General features: G+C 44.0%; 1 protein-coding gene across 1 annotated transcript in view; it reads left to right on the plus strand.

Moving 5' to 3' along the window:
• OXSR1 (oxidative stress responsive 1) overlaps positions 1-20,554 on the plus strand; it is a 98,759-nt gene that overhangs the window by 8,394 nt on the left and 69,811 nt on the right. The window contains exons 2-3 of the mRNA XM_017828668.1: positions 10,823-10,935; positions 20,504-20,554. Coding sequence (XP_017684157.1) covers positions 10,823-10,935; positions 20,504-20,554 — 164 coding nt within the window. The remainder of the gene's footprint in view (positions 1-10,822; positions 10,936-20,503) is intronic.

The following is a 20,554-nucleotide window of genomic DNA, read 5'->3' on the forward strand; positions in this document are numbered from 1 at the left end:
CGTGTCTGTGGCTCCATGGTTTTCTTACACTTCTTGTTGTATGTTCAGGCTGTATCTGCAAAGACACTTCCCTGTGAAGGCACAGGAGAGCTGCAGCTTGGTGTTCCTGCTGTCTCCAAACCTTAAAGGTGTTGACTACGAAAGTCTCCAATCTGTGATTCCTTAAGATCTGTCAGTGAAAATGGAGTCCTTCGGAAACCTGATGTGTTATATGTCTTCATGTCCTAGGCCACTTCTTTGTGAACCTTTCTGTCTCTCACCATACGAGGCAGTCATAAAAATTGTAGAATCATGGGATTATTAAGATTGGAACAGACTTTTAAGATCATCGGGTCCAACCCTTACCACAGCAATGCCATGTCCACCACTAAACCATGTCCCCAAGTGCCACATCCACACGTTTTCTGAACACTTTCCAGGATGGTGATTCCACCACTTCCCTGGACAGCCTGTTCCAATGCTGGACCACCCTATCAATGAAGAAATTCTTCCTGATAATTAACCTGAACCTCTCCTGATGCAACTTGAGGCCCTTTCCTTTCATCCTGTCACTTGTTACCTGGGAGAAGAGGCTGACCCCCATTGGGCTGCCACCTCCTTTCGGGGAGTTGTAGAGAGTGAGAAGGTTCCCCCAGGAAAGTTGAAAGGTGAAGCTGTAAGTTCCATCCCTTCACTAAAGTAAAACTTGTCATTGTGGATACCAAGTGCTGTCTAATAAATAACTTGGTATTAACAGCTAACAAATACCTTGGTATTGACTTCCAGCAAACTGTGCTTTGCTGGGAAAAGTATCTTGAGCATGAAGTATCTTTTTCCTGTTGAAGGACTCACCAATGCAAATCTTATTTGAACAGCTGAGGGGCTGATGGACTGGCAGCCTGAGCACAGTTATTTGTCCAGATCCTAAGGCTCAGGATGGTTCTCATTACTCTTGGTTAAAGAATGTAATTTTGAACCAGTGGGCTAATCTTGTGTGCTGAACAGACTAATAAATATGGAAAATATTTAGTAGATATTCCCTGAAAAGAAAGGATAATAGCCTTCGAGAGAGGAGGTATCTGATACTTAAAAGCTTATTTACATAAAATAACCATGGTACTATCAAACATCTGCACTGCGTGCAGATAGATTGTTCTGTTAAGTGGAATCCTGGCCAAATAAAATATCCTCTACAGCTGACAATTACATTTGAGACAGAGTTCAGAGATAAAGGTTGGGGGGGAAGAAAGGAGAGCGCTGGCTTGGCTACTATACCAGCTCTATGTTTTGAGCCTTGGTAATACCTGATGACAGACAGCATGATATTTACATTGCTGCATATACCATAAAGGCAACTGGCAGTGATTAAAAGGGAAGGATGAACCTTCTCCACTAAAACTGCTGTGTTTGGAAATGAGATGTTTGAGCCTGCTTTCCATCATGTGGAATTAACACTGCATAGCTGCAGTGCCCTTTAAATTAGGCAGGGATGTTGGCACGAAATCAAATAAATATAATTGGTTTCAAACTGAAAATCTAATTTAGGCATGCTAATAGCATCTTAAGTAAATGTGGCAGGTCACGCAGGACTTGTGTAACTGGCCCTTGGAGCTTACTGTAGTTATTGCTGTGGGGAAAATGGTCTCAGAGGTGTTCCCCAAATCACCTGGGCACCTTAGGCAACTGGAGGGTGTGTCCTTAAGGACGTGATGGAGATGTGTGCTAGCCTGGACTAACTCGGGATATCCTGGGGGCTGCAGGAGGTTGGGCATGCAGCCAACAGCAGCACCCTTGCGTCCATGCCTTGGTGTTTGCGGTGGAAATGTTGAGGGAGTATCAGATGGGCTGATGCTCGTCCCTGGTAATCCTTCTCTCAGCTGATACCTTCTGTGGCCAGTGGCTTTTCCTCCTGTCTGTTTTTTTTCCTTGCATCTCTTGTTCTGGTGTGGAGTGTGCTGCTGGGGGGCTGCAGCTCTTTGTTGTAGGGAGGCAGTGGAAAGCCTGGCTCAGCTGGATGTGCTGTAAGCTGGTGACTGCTGGTGAAATCACACAGCAAAGTGACCCAGTGACAGCTTGGTCAGATATCTTGCTGACATGCTCTGTGTGGCCAACCCTATTCCTCACCCTCTGTTCCAGTCCTGGCCTGTGTTATATTGACAGGCTGATGATCATTTGCTCTCCAAACCTGTCACTTCCTTGCTTAGTCTGTGAGGATTCTCAACCGGAATGTTTGCCAAAGGTGGAAAGCAGATGACGTTTTTCTGTATTCAGGGCCTAGGAGATATCGAAAGTGTTTTGAGAGAACAATGCGGTGTGGGGTGGGGTGAAAATTTCCATAAAGCTCCCCTTCCTTTCTGCAGAAACCTTGGCATTGGGTCATTTAGATTACAGTAGCTAGATCTCCCTTCAGCTTAGAAATCAGTGTCATTTATTTATTTATAGTGTAGAGTTCAGTGGGGCCATGGGGAGATGTGTCCAGCTGTGGGTGTTGCCCATCAGTTGCTGATGGCTCTGCAAATTGGACTTCTTACAAGTGCCTGGATGTGGATTTGTGTTCTTCCTTCTGAGTCTGAGATGCAAGTTAAAGACCTGGACAATAAGTCTGCGGCATCGAGTGTTCCTGTATTGATGGACCACTGGATGGGAAGCCTGTTTAAACAAGTGCTGGCAGCACTGTGTGATCTTTGCTGGCTTATCATCCCTCTCCACTGTACACAGAGCATTGGGAATCTTGAGAAATGCATTGTCTTACATGGGCAGAAACCTCTGAGCTCTGGGCACAATGTGTGGTTTTCAGTGGTATTGTCAACAGCGAGAGCTCTGTCAAGATGGTAAATAACTCACTGACAGCAAGTTTACATGCAGTTCAAATATTTTGGCTTTATTTCTAATTGGACAGTGGAGTTTCAGAAATATGTTTCTCCTTATTTTCTGAAATTCTTTGAACATGCTGGGCTAACACTGGAATATCAATTGTCTGTTGGACACTGCAGGTGCTGACATGAATTGAGCAAAGACCCAGGCTTTGGGGAAGACACGTGATGGAGACTTAACAGCAGAAATCCCTCATGTGTGAGCACTGTTTGAAATCATTGGCCATGCAACTTGCACAGAATCACAAACTACCTGAGCTCTGGCTGTACTGGAATAAATGATTAGAGGTCATTGCAAAGATACACCTGCAATTTAAATGAAACAAACAAGAATTCACAAATGAAAACTGTGCTTTTCCCCATTCCTATTTCCAATTCTTTCAGTAAAAGGCCTAGGCTGTTGTCATCAGATGTGCTGGTGCAAAATAGGAGTCATTTGTATTTAGGCCTTAATTTTGTGCTTGAACATGTTACCTCCCAATCCTTGCCCTTTGTCAGTGTGTTGTGCAGCACATGCCCTGTGTCTTAATGTACCTGCAGCCACCTTTGGCTTGAGCCCAGCTGAATGTTCGCAGCACTTGGCTGTGCTCAAGGTGAGCCTGAACGAGGCACGAACGTGCTGCATTCGGTGGTGTGAGTTAGGCTGTGCTCAAGGCTGGGGTGACATTTTGACATTGACCACACGGAAGTGCAAAGTTTTGAAAGAGTTTATTTAAAATAGTGTTGAGTTGTTCTCCTTAAAGCTTTTACCTCAGAAATACGAGCATGGCCACTGTCTTGTAAATGTGGGAGTTCAGCTGTTACACCTGCGTGCAGGACTGCTGCACACACATAGTGCAGGTGTCTTCATGTGTAGTGTGTACTTACGCTGTGATGTGTAGTCAGTGGGGATTGCTGGTTTTCCTCCATCCCCCCAATATGGGCTTTAAAATTGTCCCCCTCACAACTTTTCAGTTAAATCTGCTTTTGCTTTCTGGCTTTGCTTATGCTTCTCTGATTTATTTCTTTCCTGCACTGTATCAGCAAGTATTGCTTTACCTCTTCTTTACACAGTATATTCCCGTCTCTGCTGTGGATCAAACGCTGCATGACTGGAGTGCAGAGAAGGTGCACAAAGTTAAACCTGGCCTCTTACTACCTCTACCAGTGTTCTAAATAGGGTATTACCTTCTTGTGCTGCAGCTTGTAAAGAAATAAATGTAAAACCCTGGTTCTTCTCTCTGTGGGAAATACTATTCATAGTAAATCCATATTGGGAATGAGTGGTGGAAAGGTGTCCTGGAGCGAGTGTGGATGTGTTGGCACAGATCTGGGAGCTTCCTGACGGTAGGTGCACATCTGCACTCCCTGTGTTGCTGTGGGAGCGCAGCTCCACATACTCCTGTGCTTTTGTAGCTTTTTTGCGTCTTGGCCATGGATTCTCTGCTGCTGCTTTAGTTTCCTGTAGGTTTCCCAACCAGGCACAGAGCAAAACCAATTGAGTTCTGCCCTGCTGGTATCGCTGCTGCTCACAGTGTCTCTGGCAGCATTCAGAGCCACCTTGCTGTTTGGTTTTGCTCTGAGCAGTGCTCGAGGCACCCGAGTGACCCTCCTGATTTGAGACTGTAACTTCACTTCTGGCATTGTTAATACTCTTCCTGCAGTACCAGGCTGAATAGATGACACTTTGCTTTTTCCTCTCCACAGCTGAGCAGATGTTTTTGTCCCCTCTGTGACAGTACTAGGAATAGATATGAGTCCCATCATGAATTCCCATTGGTTTTATTGATGCTATTTGTAATTGTTATTGTGAATTGCATCTTCCATTTTGTAGTATGAATGTGACACGTAGTGGGGAGATGGCTTGAAGAACTACAACCGTATTCAAGGACCATTAACATGGAATTACTTCACTCTTCCTGAATCGTGGGGCTTCTGCCAGCAAGACTTTGACATCCAGTGGACTCTTGTTACCAAGACCTCCTTGGGGAGTGGAGTATTCCCACTCCATACTGAGTTGGCTAGAAATTTGAGAGTAGGCTTTTTTTTTGCTGGCTTGTTTTTAGAAGAGGCTCATTGTTTGTGAGAGGACTCTTCTCACCAGAAGCCTCAAATGAGGTGCAGAAAATAGAGGCATCGCTTTGCCTTCATAGCAAATGGACCAAACAATGCAAGATCAGTCAGAGTTTGCAATATGGTATTTAATTTCTAGTTTAATTAGATCTGTATCTGCACTGTGCTCTGTAAGAACAGTTAAGAAATTCTATTCCCAGTCTTGTAGCTTCTAGTTTTATTACTGTATTGTCCTTGGAATAAGTAACCACAGAGCAGGGCTCCCACAGCTCTTTGGCATGAGGCTGTCAAAGAGTCGAGGCGTCCAGAGATGGAGGATTCCATCCCCATGCCTGCTCTGCAGGCACGGACACAGAGTCCGTGTTGTGAAGCATTAAAGGTCTCCTGGGCTTTGGGGTACCTGGAACCTGACAGACATTGCTTGGTCCAGAGCAGCCTTGCAGGGAAGTGTTTTGTGTGCATTGTTCATAAGAGGAAAACCCGGGGGCACAATTATAAACAGAGCCTGCGTCACGAGCGGCTTTCTGGCACCGCACTCCAGATAGGGGAGGATGGATTCCAGATCTCGCTTAAAAATAGAGAGGTCGTGTGTGTGCTGGGGAATGGTGGAAAGCAGAGGGCAGGGTTGTGCAGAGGTCTTTGGCTAGGCATAGTCTAATGCTGAAGGAGACTCGGCAATATGACTTGTGGGGAGAGTTGGATTTCTTCAGCCTTAAAAGAGTTGTTGCTGTCCTCAGCTATCCAGGGGGTAAAAAGCTTTCTACCGTGTGGGTGGTCAAACACAGAAGCAGCCAAAAAGGTTGCAGAAATATCTCTTGTTAAAGAAAATCCAAACTAGACTGAGTTTGATGCTGAGGAACCTTATCTAAATTGAGATTTGACCCTGCTTTCATCAGGAGAGTGGACTAGAGGCCACTGGAGGTTCCTTCAAACCTAACTGGTTTGTAACATGCATTGGGCCCTGGGAGAGCATGTTTCCTCTACAGAGGGGATTTGATATGGCATTAGGGTAGGGAGTGATGCTCCAAGACTGTTATGGAACATGTCCCCTGTTGATTTTAACAGCTTTGTGAGCAACTGAGTTACCATGAAGGGAAAATTTCACATCTCCCAGGGTACCTGAAGTAGATTTAGAGCTTGGAAAACACTGTTTTGTGAATCCTCTTTCCATGTAACTACTTCAAATCACCGTTGCACGTGGTAGGAGAATTCTGTTCTAGAGCCAGGATTTGGTGTGTGTCTTGTGACCATTTGGCACGACTGTTCCCATTGCTTAAGCAGATGCCTCTGCCAAGAGGATCTGTGGCTTCAATTGCATTCGCCTGGGAGGAGGCATCAGTGCAATTCATCCCACTCTTACTGGGAGAGCTGCAAAGTCCTTTTGTGGCTGCAGAGATTGAGTTATCTTTGGAGACAAAGTGTGTAGGAACATGCTGTGTCCTCTGGTCAGTCCCCTGTCTTTCTGCTCCTCCAATTAACCTTGAAATAATTGGTTTCCATTAACTCTAACAAGAGATCTCCTTGGGCTTGTCTTTATCTTCAAAAATGGAAGCTTCATGTAAGTTATGGAACTGCAGAAGAGATTGTGTCCAGCCTCCCTTGAAGGCTGATGCTGGGCTTTCATGGGGGGTTTGTCTCAGTTTAAGGAGAAGTTCAGGCTGGAGCTGTGGATGCTAAAGGTTCAGGGAGTATGGATCCAGGGGAGCAGAGGAGATAACCTGGAAAAATGAGGCTTCAGTAACTGAGTGCTTGGGGAGTTTTTGGTTTGGGTTGTTTTAATCCTTTCAGAGCTTGGTTTTATTTCAGAAAGAGCCATTTAATCGAGAAACATGAAAGAAGCAGGGGTTAGAAAGGGTATGTTTTCCTCCTAAGGCAATGTTTTCTAAAGTAGGTCGTGACCCTCTTATGCAGGAATTTTGCAGCTGCTATCCTAAGGGTTGGAACTATATATGAGAGCCTACAGGGGTGAAGGCAGGAGGTATTAAGCAGATCCTAATACCCATTTGGGGTCTCTTTCCTCCCCCCACCCCCAGCCTTCAACAAAACGATCTCCTGCTTTTCAGGAATAAAGCAGCAAGCATTTGGCTGTGCCCGGTTTTATTGTTTTGCTAAGCTGTTATGCTGGAAGAGATTAACTAGGGAGCAAATTTTCTCCGAAAGCTGATCTTGAGAGAGGCGGAGGGAAGAGCCCCAGCGCTGACCTTGATCGGAGAGTCTGGAGTTGGGGAGTGTGAACTGAGCACGGGAACATTAACCCAGTGCTGCCCACGCCCTCAGGACCGCGTTTGGCTCTGACCTGCTGGGAGAGTCGGTGTGACCAAGCAGTGCTCCCCTGGCACAAATTGCCCTTGGGGTTTTTTCCTCACTGAAGGTGGTTCATAGCAGCCCAGGAAATCTCCTCTCTTTCCCACCATTCCCTGTATATTTGTTACCTGCTCTTAAAACTTTAGAAAACTTCCTTGATGAGCCTTTTCTTTTTCTCTCCGTTGGTGTCATCATCTCTCTCTATGCCTGTTTTCACTTAGCAATGTGTTCAGCATCCTTGCTGCAGCTTCTCTCCTTTCCTTTTCTTGCCATCCTGGCATTCAACAAACAAATTGTGTGGCTTCAAAGCCTTAAGTGCCCGTGTTGCCATGTTTTCTGTACTCTTCCAAGAAGCATGGAAACCCGCCTTTGTTTGGTCCCAGGAGCACGGCACGCTGCCGCTGCCACCAAAGAGCAGCTTGCTTGTGGCACATCGTGCTGCAGCTTGGCTTAATCCTTGCCTGATACGCTTTTGAGATTTCATTGTTTCTCTATAATTAGTGCTACAGAGGAGCTGAAAGAAATGACGAATTAGCGGGAGAGGGGGGAGTGGGGAGAGCAGGTGGTGATCGAACTAAACAGAGCTGCCAGAAAAGTAGGAGCAGCAGGGAATTAAATGGGAGGAGTCTCGAGTTCAGATGATTCCCTGCCATGTGCCCAGAAGGATTTAGTTTGGGATTTCATTACTGTTAAAATAATGCCACACAGTCCTAACAGATCGGGTCCCTGCAGGCTGGGGCATTGTCCAAACACTTAGTGAAAAGCAGTTTTTGCCCTCAAGTCCTGGTGAGCATTGATCCCACAGACTCAGGGAGTGGGAAGGATCTGTAGCATGAGTGGTCCTGCTTTTAATTAGTCTGTATCTATTGTTTCTGGTAGTAACATCTTAAAACAATAAACCACAAAGCTATTCTTTGTGTAGTCACTTCTATAACCCCCTGGACTTCATCTTCTGAAAGATTTGGTCTACAGGAGTGGTATTGCATCCGGATCGTAAGAAGCACCTCTGCCAGTCGTGCTTACACCAGCTGAGTTTAACTGGCACAAAAATCCCAGGATGTCATGCTGTGGGGGAAGCAGGAGTGTGCTGACACTACTGAGCATCTGAGATAGTCTTTGAGCACAGATACTCTCATATCAATGAGGGCTGTGAGATGAAAATACACATTGAAGAACTAACTGAGGAGTGCAAAGGGTTGTGTGACAAGACAGTCCTCTGAGGTGCGCAGTTGTATATTCTTAACAGCTACTGGCTTGTGTTTTCAGCCTCTATTACTATGCACCAAGACATCCAAAGAAAGAAATCATAATACTGGTGCTTTGAATGTGTCAGCAGCAACATTTCTTCTGGGATCTAACACTTTCCAAAGAAATTATACCGTGTTTGTTTTTTATTCTGACTTCCAAAAGGCGATTGCAGTAGGGAGACCAGCAGTGCTAGGAGGTGCAAACTCACTTCTGCCTTTTGCCAGCATTTCTGTGTGCTCTGCCCTCTTTGTCTTGACTCTTTATGTGGTTTTACTGTTTTTCCCCACCAGAGAAGCTGCAGAAAAAGTTAGGAAAGCAGGTACTGGGTGGAGAGGGTCAGTGCCACCCGGGATTCCCAGTGAATGGGAATACATCTGTGCTGGGACTGCTGCTTTGCTGCTGAATTCCTGCACCTGCTGCTTGCCAGGCAAAGTGACCACAGGGAGTGTGTGTGGAGGTTTGCTTTTGGGATGTTTGTCCCCTGCATAATGTTGTGTATCTCAGCCCTGCTCCTGGCAGTGTAGCCAAACTCTGCTGTCAAAACCTCCCCACTTTGCTCTTTCTGAGCGCTTTGTGTTAAATACCTGCCCAGACTCCTACATCATCTCCAGCCTTTGCTCAAGATCCTGCTTATAGCACTCAAATTTCATTTTCAAAGTCCCTTGTAAATATTTTTGCTACTATTGCTGTTATTTTCTTCCACCTAAGCTTTGCTTTGCTCCGTGCTCTGAAAAACTTGTGCAAGTAATAAATGGCCTCAGTCTTGAACTTCTTAAAAACCCATTTGCTTTGTGAAATAGTTCAGCTTTAGCAACCTTAGCATTTTGTGTTCTGCACATTGTTGCCTTCTGGGATTAAAATGTAAACTCCTGAATGCAGGGAATCCCTGGCAAGCTGAAGCTGTTGTCCAGGGTGCACTGGCAATGCCATATAAAGTGAAGTCAAAGTCCTGTAGCTCCACTGTAGCAGGTTCTGGTTGAAGATTAGAGGAGCAGTGTCCCACAGTTCAGGACTTTTCAATTTATTTCAGTGTGACTTTGAATGGAGAAGTTTTTCTGTGTCTTTCAAGGCTGGATTTCAAGCTCTTCCCCCCCCCCTCGAAACTTTATTTGAATTCATCTTGGTGCAGCTTGGTGTGAGAAGAACATTGATGGTGGTTGTAGGGAGCTTCAGTAGCCTTTGAAGATTGAAAACTTTTGCCTCCAGTTTATGTGAATGTACTAGACAAAAATCACAAAGCTTGCAAAAATGTGCTTTGTCTGGATTTCAGAATCTGGAAGCAGTTTTTATAGTGTTAAGGACAGGAGAATCTGGTAAAATAGGTGTGTTACTGCAAAATGCAGAGTAGTTGTTCTCGTCTCTCTCCTCAGCCTAAATGGGCTCACGGGTTATGCCTGGGATAATAAACAAAATATCCGTGGGTTTATTTTTATTAGCATTTTTTGGGTATTGGCAATAGGAAGCTCTTGAACTATTTTCCACCTATCCTACCTCCTTTTTTATTAATTTGGATTTACTCTTTTCCAGTGAAGTGTGTAAATGTGGGGAACCAGAATGAAGGTAGAAAGTAAAGTAACAAGGTGTCTTATTGATGAGATGTGAATGTTGCAACAATTTTTGGAGGCCAGCAAAAATAGACTTAACATCAACTAGATTTGAAGTCTCACTGTTGCAATCTCCTTTTGATATCAAAGGGTATGATACTGCTGAGCAGTTGAAATCCAGAACTCTTATCCCTGGTTGTAGCAGTTTGAACAACTGTACATTAAAATGCAGTATTTTTTCTCTGTTGGAATTTAAATGTTCTCTGGCTGTGGTTCTCAGCCCAGACAGCGAGGCGGTGTGAGAACTGGAGCTGAACCTGCTTGAATGAAACCTACCTCGTGTCTTTGCATGAAATGAGGAGAGATGAGAACAGCAATTAGTACCTAAAAATATTTGAAAAATCTCATTAGTTTTGGTAGCAAAGACTGTGGCTTGTTTTGACACTCTGGGTGAATACATCAGGTTAAAAGTCTGTGTGACCTCAGTGGCATTGCTTTTAAAAGTACATGAGTAGAATCACTCCTCTGTTATAAGGAAGCTGGAGTCTGGATGGGTTTTTCTGTCTGCACAGCTGTAACGATCCCTGGAAGGGATCATAAAGATCCACTTGTTTTCCTTTGGTTTGCCCAGCACTTGGCTGTGGCAGCTGAGCTGACCCATGGGGCTGCACAGACCTGACTGGGGAGACCTGGAGAGCCTTCACTGGATTTTCACTTGGCTCTACTGTCTTTACTCTCTGGCATTCGTAATTTTGTTGTCTGGCCTCTCTCCCTTCCTGCTGAAGTCTGTAAGATGTTGCTGACTCTCTTTTTCACCCACAGGGAGTGGAGCGACTGCGGTGGTGCAGGCGGCCTTCTGCATTCCGAAGAAGGAGAAGGTGGCAATTAAACGGATCAATCTGGAGAAGTGTCAGACGAGCATGGATGAACTCCTGGTATGCAACCAAAATTGTCTGGGGAGTTGTATTTCAGTTATCTCTGAAATATCTCTTTGCCAAGTGCCTTAAACAGCCTTTCTTGAGGTGGGGTGAAGGTGAGGGGACTTGACTGACTCCACTAGAGGCAGCTTGGTTGTCCTGGTTGTGGGACATGGTACTTAAAATGTTAAAAAGATCAACTGTTGCAGAACTTCAGACTGTTTGTTTAGAGCTAAGCACTTTGTATAATCCCTTTGTTTTGAACAGAGTTAATGTGCAAGTGTGAAGCTCAGCTGTACCCACCAGAGCTCTGTGGTTTGAGGGGGTCCAGAGCTACATGCTTCCAGAACCTTTACAATTTAAGGGAATGGTTTTGCTTTCTTTTCCCTTCCTGCAGTTCTTCACATTTTTTCCCCTTCACCTGCAAAGAGAAAAACTAAATGAATTAGCTGTTGTTCCTAATCTCTCTCTGGTACTGATGCCAGCTAAAGGGATCACTGACATACTGCAAGCTGCCATATGGAAACCCCCGTAATTCCGAGTTCAGGACAGGAGAGAGTCCTTTGGAGCTGTAGCTCTGTAATTTCCTTCTGCTGTGTGTCTCTTCTCAAGGTTATCTCAATGAAAAACAGATTCTTGCAGAGGTAGCTGTGGTAACTGAAACTGCCCTTTTCTCATCTGGCTCGGATGTTGCTGGGCTTGGTTTTCTCCTCTCCCTATGTGTGTGTGACCTGGTGCTTCTGCAGTGCTGCAGTTGTCACCTCACACGTGGAAGATCCCTGGATTTAAGCCAGGCAGAAATGGACATTCCTGTGAACATTGAGGTGTCTCCACTAAAATGAGAAAGCTCTCTGGGGTCAAACTTTCTATAGTAAATATTGGCGTAGTAAAAACTAGGGAGATGAGGCCTTGTACCATCTTTTCTTCTAAAGCAACTGTCTAGGATTTTTATAATACTGCCTGTCTGTCCACTTACAACAACTTCTATAGTGTTACCTCAGGCACTTGTTTTTGTGGTTGCAGTTAGAAAGTAAAACGGGCAGAATTTGGGAATCCTGGTGAACTTTACACCTGTATGATCTTCAACAAATCACCTGAACCATGGTTCCGGTTTCTGTTTAGTGACTAATGATATTTTTATCATTATAGGTATCTGCAAATCTGCCCTTGTAAGGAGGAAAGGCTCCATCCAAGCTGTCACATTTTCGTGCTTCTGTGAAGGGTTGCGTGTAGGACTCTTAAGGTGGCCTGTGTGCAAATCCTCTTATGGCTCATGCTGGAGTTCAAGATCTCTTCCCTTTTCACAGTTGGTCTTTTTGTCCTGATACCAACCCTTGGTACCCTTTTCAAGCCTTTTATGTGGCTTGTCCACACTGCTCTCAGCTGTATTCCTGACTGCATTGTCACGATGTAGTAATTGAGATTGTCAGTCTTTGAGTAATTGCCAATTCTGGCTAAAAGGGTTGGGTTCAGAAAGAGATGCTGTGCACACTTGGCATGTAATTTTATATAAGTACTTCTAATTGCATATTTTAAATCCCTGGCTGACCTGGTCCTCACAAGGATTTTTCCTGTTATGGGTAGGATTGCAGTGTCTTGCAGTTGTCAGGTCTCTGGAGCTTCCAGTTTTGTGACCAGGTCTAGACTGAGTCCTTCTCTAGGCTTGGGTATGCAAATATTCTTAAACCTAAAGTCATGGTGGAGGGGAGAGGATGGTTCTGAGCTGTAGCAGCTTCCTGGGGCACTGGCTGCTGAGGTAGGCATGTTGTGTAAAAAGTGTTTTCCCTGGGTTTGTTTTGAACTTGTCAGGTTTATGGGATGTTGATTCCCAGTGCAAGAGTCGAAAGGATGGAAGTTCCTGATTTCTCTGCTCTGTGCTCTTACCTTCACTTCTTTTTATCTTGTTTCCATATTTGCTTCTTCCCTAAAGTAAATATTCTCAAGTTTTACAGTCTTGTAGTCTCCCTTCATGGCAGTTTCCCCAATTAGTTTAATTAGCTTTTTTCAGCAACTACTTCTTACTGAAGGATTGTGTGGTTTTTGGTTTTTTCTCCCAAGGAAGGTAACTATAAATCCTTACAGATTACAGTTGTTTAAAGAAGCAAATGCAAATAGAAAGATGATGAGTTCCTACTGGGGTGTGTTATACCCCCTCCTTGCTTTCTTCTTTCCCCCTGTGCAGTTAAAAACACGAGCTGGCCTTTCATTAGCTCTCCTTGCTCTGAAGGCTTCTGAGCACAATAGTCAGTTCACTGTGAACTTTGCTGGGCTGCCTGGGATCAGGACAGTGCTCTGGTGTTAGAGCAGTGCCCACTCATCGGGCAGTGTGGTAGCAAAGGGAAGATTGTGCTTAAATGATTTTATAATTATTTTTCTGCAGTGCCTCAGACCCATAGCCTTCTCTTTATTCCCAGCTAAAGGATAAAACAGTTGCTTGGGAGAGGGTAGGGAGAGCAGCAAACAGTTCTGCCATCCTAATAAGGATGATTTGGTTCTTCTCCATCTCTTTCAATGTCCATGCTGCTTAGTGGTTGGCACTTCCACTGCTTGGGATGGAGGAGAAGAGGAAGGTTAATTTGAAGTGGGGTTAGGAAATGCAGAGTAAGTGGCTCTATCTCCAGACGAGTGGCCTTGAGCTTCCTTGAGCCTGGCATGTTCCCAGAGGCCAGGAAATCCTGGACCACCTTCTGGCTTGTGGAGATGCCATGCTTAGAGTGATTTAAGTGGTATGACTTGGCTTGTTAAAGGTATTGATCTTTATCCTTGTATTTCAACACTTGAACCGTGTGGGTGGTCAGGGATAACCTGCACGCTTTGCATACCCCGTATGACATTCTAGGTTAATGCAATGGATTAATTTATTGTTGCTACAGGGTATGGAAAATGCAGGAAGGACCAATTTTTTGAATTAAGAGCGAGCCAAGTCAAGGGCATTCAGCTCTTCAGCTAATTGCTGTAAAGAATGTAGGCAGCAGGAGTAGTGCCATGCAGAGATGTGCTTTTTTCTAGCCCAGCTACCGAATCAGGTGATGTTAATCAGGAATTTATTTCAGTGCTTGATTTCTGTCCTTTTCCCTGTACGTTTTTGAATGCTCCCAGATCCTTCCTGCATGTGGGATTCAGCTGACAGCAAAGTACAATATAGCTTGTAATGACTGTTACTCAAGGGTGTGACTGGGAGTGGAGTGTAAGGAGAGGTGGTCAAATACAGTGTGGCCTACAATTCATCTTGGACTTCTTGATTTATAACTGAAGTTCCACTTCTTATTTGTCTTGCAGCCCAGAGTAGTTAACAAGCATGTAGCATTTGGTGTGTGTTTGAAAGCAGTCTGCCCATGTGTTGTCCTTCACAGCTGCACACTGTTCAGTGCTGTGTTTTGCTCTTACTCTTTTCCATTGTGGGATGCTGGTTGCTTTGCTGCTGTTGCCAATCCTTGAAACACAGTGGTGTAACATCTGCCTCAAAAAAACCCTGCCTCCAGCTTTTTTCTTGTATGAGTGTTTTCTTGTTTTAAAGAATTACTAATCTAAAAGGCCTTAAACCTCCCCTCTGCCCACAAGCTCCGCTTCATTTTCATGCAATTAAAGCTGAGTTTTCTTTCATCCAAATGTTTGGGTTTTTTTTTCCTCCATGAGTAGCAGATGATGTGGATTGTCACCTTAGCAGTTATCAGGAATGCTGAACAGCAGAGAGGGCAACATAAGCTATGGGATATTTTACACTGGGCTAGGGTGACTCAACAGGAGACAGGTTAAGGAAAGAGCATGGGAGATGTGGTGTTTCTGCTCCTAGGAAGAGATTCCAAATTCTAATAGGACTGGGCCTGACAGGTCTACACACAAGAAGAGTGAAGGGAAAGTACTGCTCTTCCACTGCTGTGGTCAGAGGGCAGTTGGGGAGGCAGAGGGAACAAGTTGAACTGCAGTAAATCAGAAATGTCCTTTAGAATTTCATGGAATTAACCTGGGGAACTTCTGCCAAAAATACGGAGATCAAACATTGCGTGAGATTAAATAAATCAACCTATAGTTGAGAAGGTTAAATTAGATAGGATTTAAAAAAAGGATTACGAACTCCCCTGGTTTAAAGCATAAGCCAACTGTTAACTGCCCAGGCTTAGTCAGAAGTCTCCCCTCTGGGCAGATAACTGTGTAACTGCTTTTTATAGGGTTTTTACACCTTCTTTTGAAGACTTGGACAGGATATTGAGCTGCCTTTGATCTGACAGAGCAGTTCCTACAAGTGGATTAACCAGCCTGTAAGGTTGTTGGGAACAAAGCAGCAGGCTGGTGTAGTAGTAGTACAGACCTTTCATCCATGTCTATCATCTGATGGGAATTGCCATTATAATTCCATTTTCAGGCCTGAGGACCTTTACACTTGCCCCAGGGGAAAAAGTCCCCAAGTGTCAATGCCAGGGAATCTGATGTATAATATGTGGCTTCTGCATGGTCATTTGATATGCCATATTGTGTGTTTCTTGCATGATGGGATTGCAGCTTTACACAAGACTTAAACCTACGCTGGGTACAGCTTGGTTGTATTGCTTTTCAAAGCAGCAACAACAGAAGTAGTAATTGCTGGGCTGGTCGAAGTTTTTTTTTGTTGTTGTTGTTATTGTTTTTTTTTTTTTGTTTTGTTTTATTTTAGTAAAGTTCAGTAGGAACATCAGGATTAATGGTGCATGAAATCCTGAATGTAGAATGTCTTCCTTCACTTGTACTGGATGAGCATGAGATGGTGCATGTAAAGAACTTCAGTGAGTTCACAGTTGTCTGTGGGGACTAATCACACATTTAAAGCTTTGTTGAGCTGTAAGCACCTAGTATAGATCTGAACAACTGAGGGTCAGTGATAGGTTAGTTGGTGATGAGGGTAAAGCTGTCAGTCACTTGCCCATTTGCTTGGTGGCTGAAACCAATAAAAATGGCTGTGGATGAGCTGCTACACCACAACAGTCCTAAATGTTTGCTTCCTTCAGTAAGTTGTCACTAATACTGCATGAATTAATGATCCACTGAATAATGCTGAAGAGTAAGAGTAGCCATTGAAATGGGCAACTGCTGAATGACTTGCCATGGGGGTGTTTTGTTCCCATCACCTAAGATTAATTAATGATGAAGTCTCTTTATCCCTTTCAGAATTGTTTCTTTTCCAGCGTCGTTCTAGGGCTTATCTAACCCCTCTTTACTCATGCCACTCTAGCTCTTGTAGCCACATCTTGAGGTAAGGAGTTGAATAATCCAAGGAGTGGAAGTTGAATCAGAATCTCTGATTTTAAGCTTTTTGCTTTTTTTGCACCTCCTTATAAAAACATCTCTCAAATTGATTGTGATGGAAGAACATGTTTGGGTTTTTTTTTTCTTTGTTGTTATGCTTATGTTTTGAAAGAGGAATGAATTAATATTCTCAATTTTCCAACCTTTTAGCTAAACCATTTGAATTTCAATTGGAGCAAAATGTGAACAGTTATGGCTGCCTGTAGGACTGGGGCTATAAATCCTACTTTAAAAGGATGAAGAACAGCTTTAATGCCTTATCTCTCAGCTGAAATCTCATGGTTTATGATCTTTGCCAGCCATAGTTGAAGCACTGGTGTTTTCAAGGGGTGATCACATCTGACCTCCTTTGATTTCTCCCCAAGCTGTGCTTTTCCTTCCCCAATTCTCTTATGGTCGTGATTGCCTTCAAACAGGGCAGTCAAGCTGGCAGCTTTCTGGATTCCTCTGAAGTTGCAGGTAGCCACATGAAAGCATTCTGCTGCTGTGCTCTATCTCTTGAGTTCATGTCAACATGTAGGAAGTAAAACTAAATAAAGCACGATTTTTATCCTTGTGTTTGAGAGCCAAGTGCCTTTGAAGCAAACCTCAGGGGCAGATAAACACAAAGAGTAGAAGGTGATGATGTGAACAGAAAACACCATTAAGAAAGCTGAGCTGTAGCTAAAACAGTCTTACCCGCTCCTATTAACTTAAACTTCAGTTATAAGGCGGTGGGCAAATAAACCCCCTTCCAAAACAGCGGATCTCCAGAAGTATGTCTGACTTACAGGAGACTAATAGGTTTCTTATGATTCTAAATTATACTTCACAGCAGTTTTATTACTGTTTTGCAAGCCTTGAAATGTTTCTTTTATTGCCCGTAGCGGTACTGAAAACATTTGTCAGAATCCTTAGTGGAAGCCATGGAGGCATTTAGAGCTAATCCCAGTCTATTTGCTTTTGGTGTTTGACAATGCAGATATTTTTAATATCTTGCCCAGGGTGAGCATGTAACCATTTCCAAACCATTGCCTGTGTCTAGACACGTTGTTGTCAGAAATTCATTCTCCACAGCTGAGCAGAAAGCAGAGCACTTTATGGGAATTGGCAGGAAGGCTGTCTCTCATCGCTGGAGCCATGGAGTGTGAGGGGTGTTGGATGGAAGAGCTGCCCGTCACCCACCGGATCTGCTCATGGCTTGGGGGGGTCTGTGTCAAGTGACCCATGACTGTTGGCACAGAGGGAATAAAGCAACATTTCCAGCTTAAAACTTGTGTAGAGCAGCCCAGATAAATGCTGATGTTTAGCACTGACATACAATTACAGAGGTGTGGAAACCGCTGAGATTTTTATTAGGAGTCTTCCAATAGAATTTTGATGCTGGGGAAAATAAGGGAAGCAGAGTTGTAGCTCAGTTATCTGGGGATAGCAGTCCTGTTAAGAGCGTGGGGAGAGGAAACCTCTGCCTGCTTTGGCTTTGTTGTGTTTAAAGAGCAGCAAGCTCTCAAAAAAGCTTTAGAAATAGTATTAAAGCTGTGCTTACTACCCACAGAAGGGCTGTTGCTGCATTTTATCCCCAACTGCTCCCTCATTCTGTAAGTATGCATTTGAGCAGAGCTTTCCAGTGATCCTTGACTGGGATTCCTGCTTTAGGAGCAGCCCTTCAGCCCTTGCATTTGTGCTGCTGGAGCACAGACTGTGCATGCACGGCAGAGCTGGCTGGGTTTCAGTTATGCCAGGAAGCATTTTAACACAAATCCTGCTGTGATTTGCCACCATCACTTAAAACGATTGTATGTGCTGAGCCTTCAGGATGTTGGTACCGTCTTTAGGGTGAAGAGGAACCAAGCTTTGATGTAGGTGTGAGATTAGCCTAGAAAACTGCTGAAAATGAGGTGGGGATCTGTGGGTGGGAGGAAAAGTCTGCCTGGCTGCTGCTCCTTCTGATTGGTATTAATGTAAAAACATTGAAAATCATGGGCTGTGATGCAGTTAATTATTCAGAGCTGTGCTACACTGTGTGAGAAATGGATTAATCTGCCTGTGTTACACATCCTCTGTCTGACAGAGGTGTTTAATTGCACAGATCAGGTTTGTGATTATTTATTTTCCTTCTTTGTGCACCAAAGCATATGACAGGCTTGAGCTATTTTTCTTTAATTTATTTATTTTGTTAACTGTGCTTCCCAGCCTGGGGAGCAGATTGTGGTAGTGAATGAGAGAGGAAGTTCTTGAAAAATAATAAAATAGTAACTAAGTGTTGCAGAATGCCTGAAAAAGGCCATTTTACAGGGTTGTGCAAACGGCAAAGATCTGATTCAGGTCTAGGCTCTGAAGTAAACTTGGTCCAGACTTTGTGTCATTGCCTCCTGAACTGCAGTGGAATACACTAATATATATAAAATATGCAATGTTTGTGTATATTTCTTGTATTACTCTTTTGATCTCCCAGGGAGCTGCTTCAAAATATTTGGTCTAGCTAAAAAAAAGATAAAAACAGATCCTGTAGATCATTTCTGAGTGGTGGGTTTGGGGCAGGACTGGCTGATAGGATGGATCACCAGTCCTGCCTGCTGCTTTCTGCCTCAGTTTCCTCTGGTACCATTTGTGCACATGTGGTATTTTTTAGTTGTCAGAGAGAGAACTATAGAAAGCCACAGAAAACCCCAAAGCTGCTGATTTATTTCCTTTTTGAAAAATGGCTTGATACAAGTGAATGTTTGCAAGGAAGGGAGCTGGAGCTGTCAGAGTAAGCAGAGGATATTGTTTTAAGCTGTATTTATTTTCACAGAGTGGTTTTTAGGCAAAGAGTGTCTACATGGAGATGAATAGCCTATTCCCCATTCTTGAAATATCCTTTCCTGTTTAGAAGGATTCTTCTTTAATCTGCTTGTTGAAGTTTCCTGGAAAGTTGGTGCCTCTTCTGGGGAAGCAGAAAGAGGAACCGATTGCTTTGGATTCCTCAAATGCACCTATTCCCTGAAAAGCAGTATTAAGTGGATAAATCAACATGAGCCTGTTCCTTTGGAGCTGTGATTGCCAGTAAAGCCTTGCCAAGGGGAAGCAGTTTGCCTTTGCGCTGTACTCGGTCACAAGCAGAGCTTTGCACATGAGCAGGAGAATGTGCTGCGTTTGTGGGGTGTCCTGGGCATGAGTAAATTCTTCTCAGAGCTCTCTCTTGTACTTCATACCAGGGAGGTCTTGTGCTTAGAGGGAGGAAAGGATCAGGGTGTGAAGGACCCTTGCTCTCCTCCTTCCCCATGAGTTTGGGATTATGGGGTCAGCTAAGTCTGTGTCATGGGGAAGAGGCTGACAGTGAGCAGGGATTAAACCTTTGAAAAGTGAGTGGCATCCACATGTTCAGTGAAGGAATGTCTTAGTTGAGAGCTGAAGTTTGGGGTATGAGGGTCTGCTGTGGGTGATGCTGGAGGGAACAACTTGACAGGTTGGGGAACTTGGCTGAAGGTACAACTTGGCTAAAGCACAATGGCTCAGCTGGGTGCAGTGCAGGGTGCCAGGCTTGGCTTAAGGGATGGCTTTTGTCTATGGACAGCCAAGAAACTGTGAGGCTTTCTGTCCAGACTGGTGATTTGTGCTTGCATAATGAAATCAGTCAGTGCTTTCTGTGGTGGTGTTCCTGCCCAAAACCTGGAACACCTCGACCCTTAACCCATAACCAAATCTAAGACTAAGCACGGTCAAAACTCAAAACAGTTTAATATCTGAACATATTTCATATTGTCCTCCATCTGTAGTAGCTAATGACTTTCTAATCTCAAAGTGATTTCCCTCTTCTTCCAGTATGACAAAGGATACAGCTGTCCTTTGTGCCTTCAACCTGATTGAGCTAAGCCATCTGCTTTCCTGCTGGGAAGAAACATTAGGAATAAGAGGCCTTTTTTTCCCAGAGGTAGATATTTCCCTTTCTCATCCAAATGATAGTCTTCAACAGATTAAGCATCTGTTGTGTAATGTCTTAATGAAAGGAGACGTCAACAGGAACTTCTTAGGTCAGAGATGTGTGAATTTTTGGGAATATTCTCTTGAGGCTGCATGCAAGTGTTTTGGTTGCCACCACTTCATTGTCCTTGACAAAGACTTCTTGGTCAGTTTTTTCTTCCTTCTGGACAGGCAGGCAGAGCACCCTAAAATACCTTTGATGCAGTCTGAGTGTTTAGAGTATTTCTGGATTTCCTTTGTTTAGCTTCGAGTTATCCTTTTCCTTTGCACCCTCTTTGTGTCTTGAGGAAGCTGAAGATAACTTCTGTGCCCGAGGGGTAATAATCACTGGGTCCAACTGCTAATGCTTTATTTTTCTCTACAGAAAGAAATTCAAGCCATGAGTCAGTGCCATCACCCCAACATTGTATCTTAC

The sequence above is a fragment of the Lepidothrix coronata genome, unplaced genomic scaffold, assembly GCF_001604755.1.
Source record: "Lepidothrix coronata isolate B3197 unplaced genomic scaffold, Lepidothrix_coronata-1.0 Scaffold151, whole genome shotgun sequence".
Taxonomy (NCBI): Eukaryota; Metazoa; Chordata; class Aves; order Passeriformes; family Pipridae; genus Lepidothrix; species Lepidothrix coronata.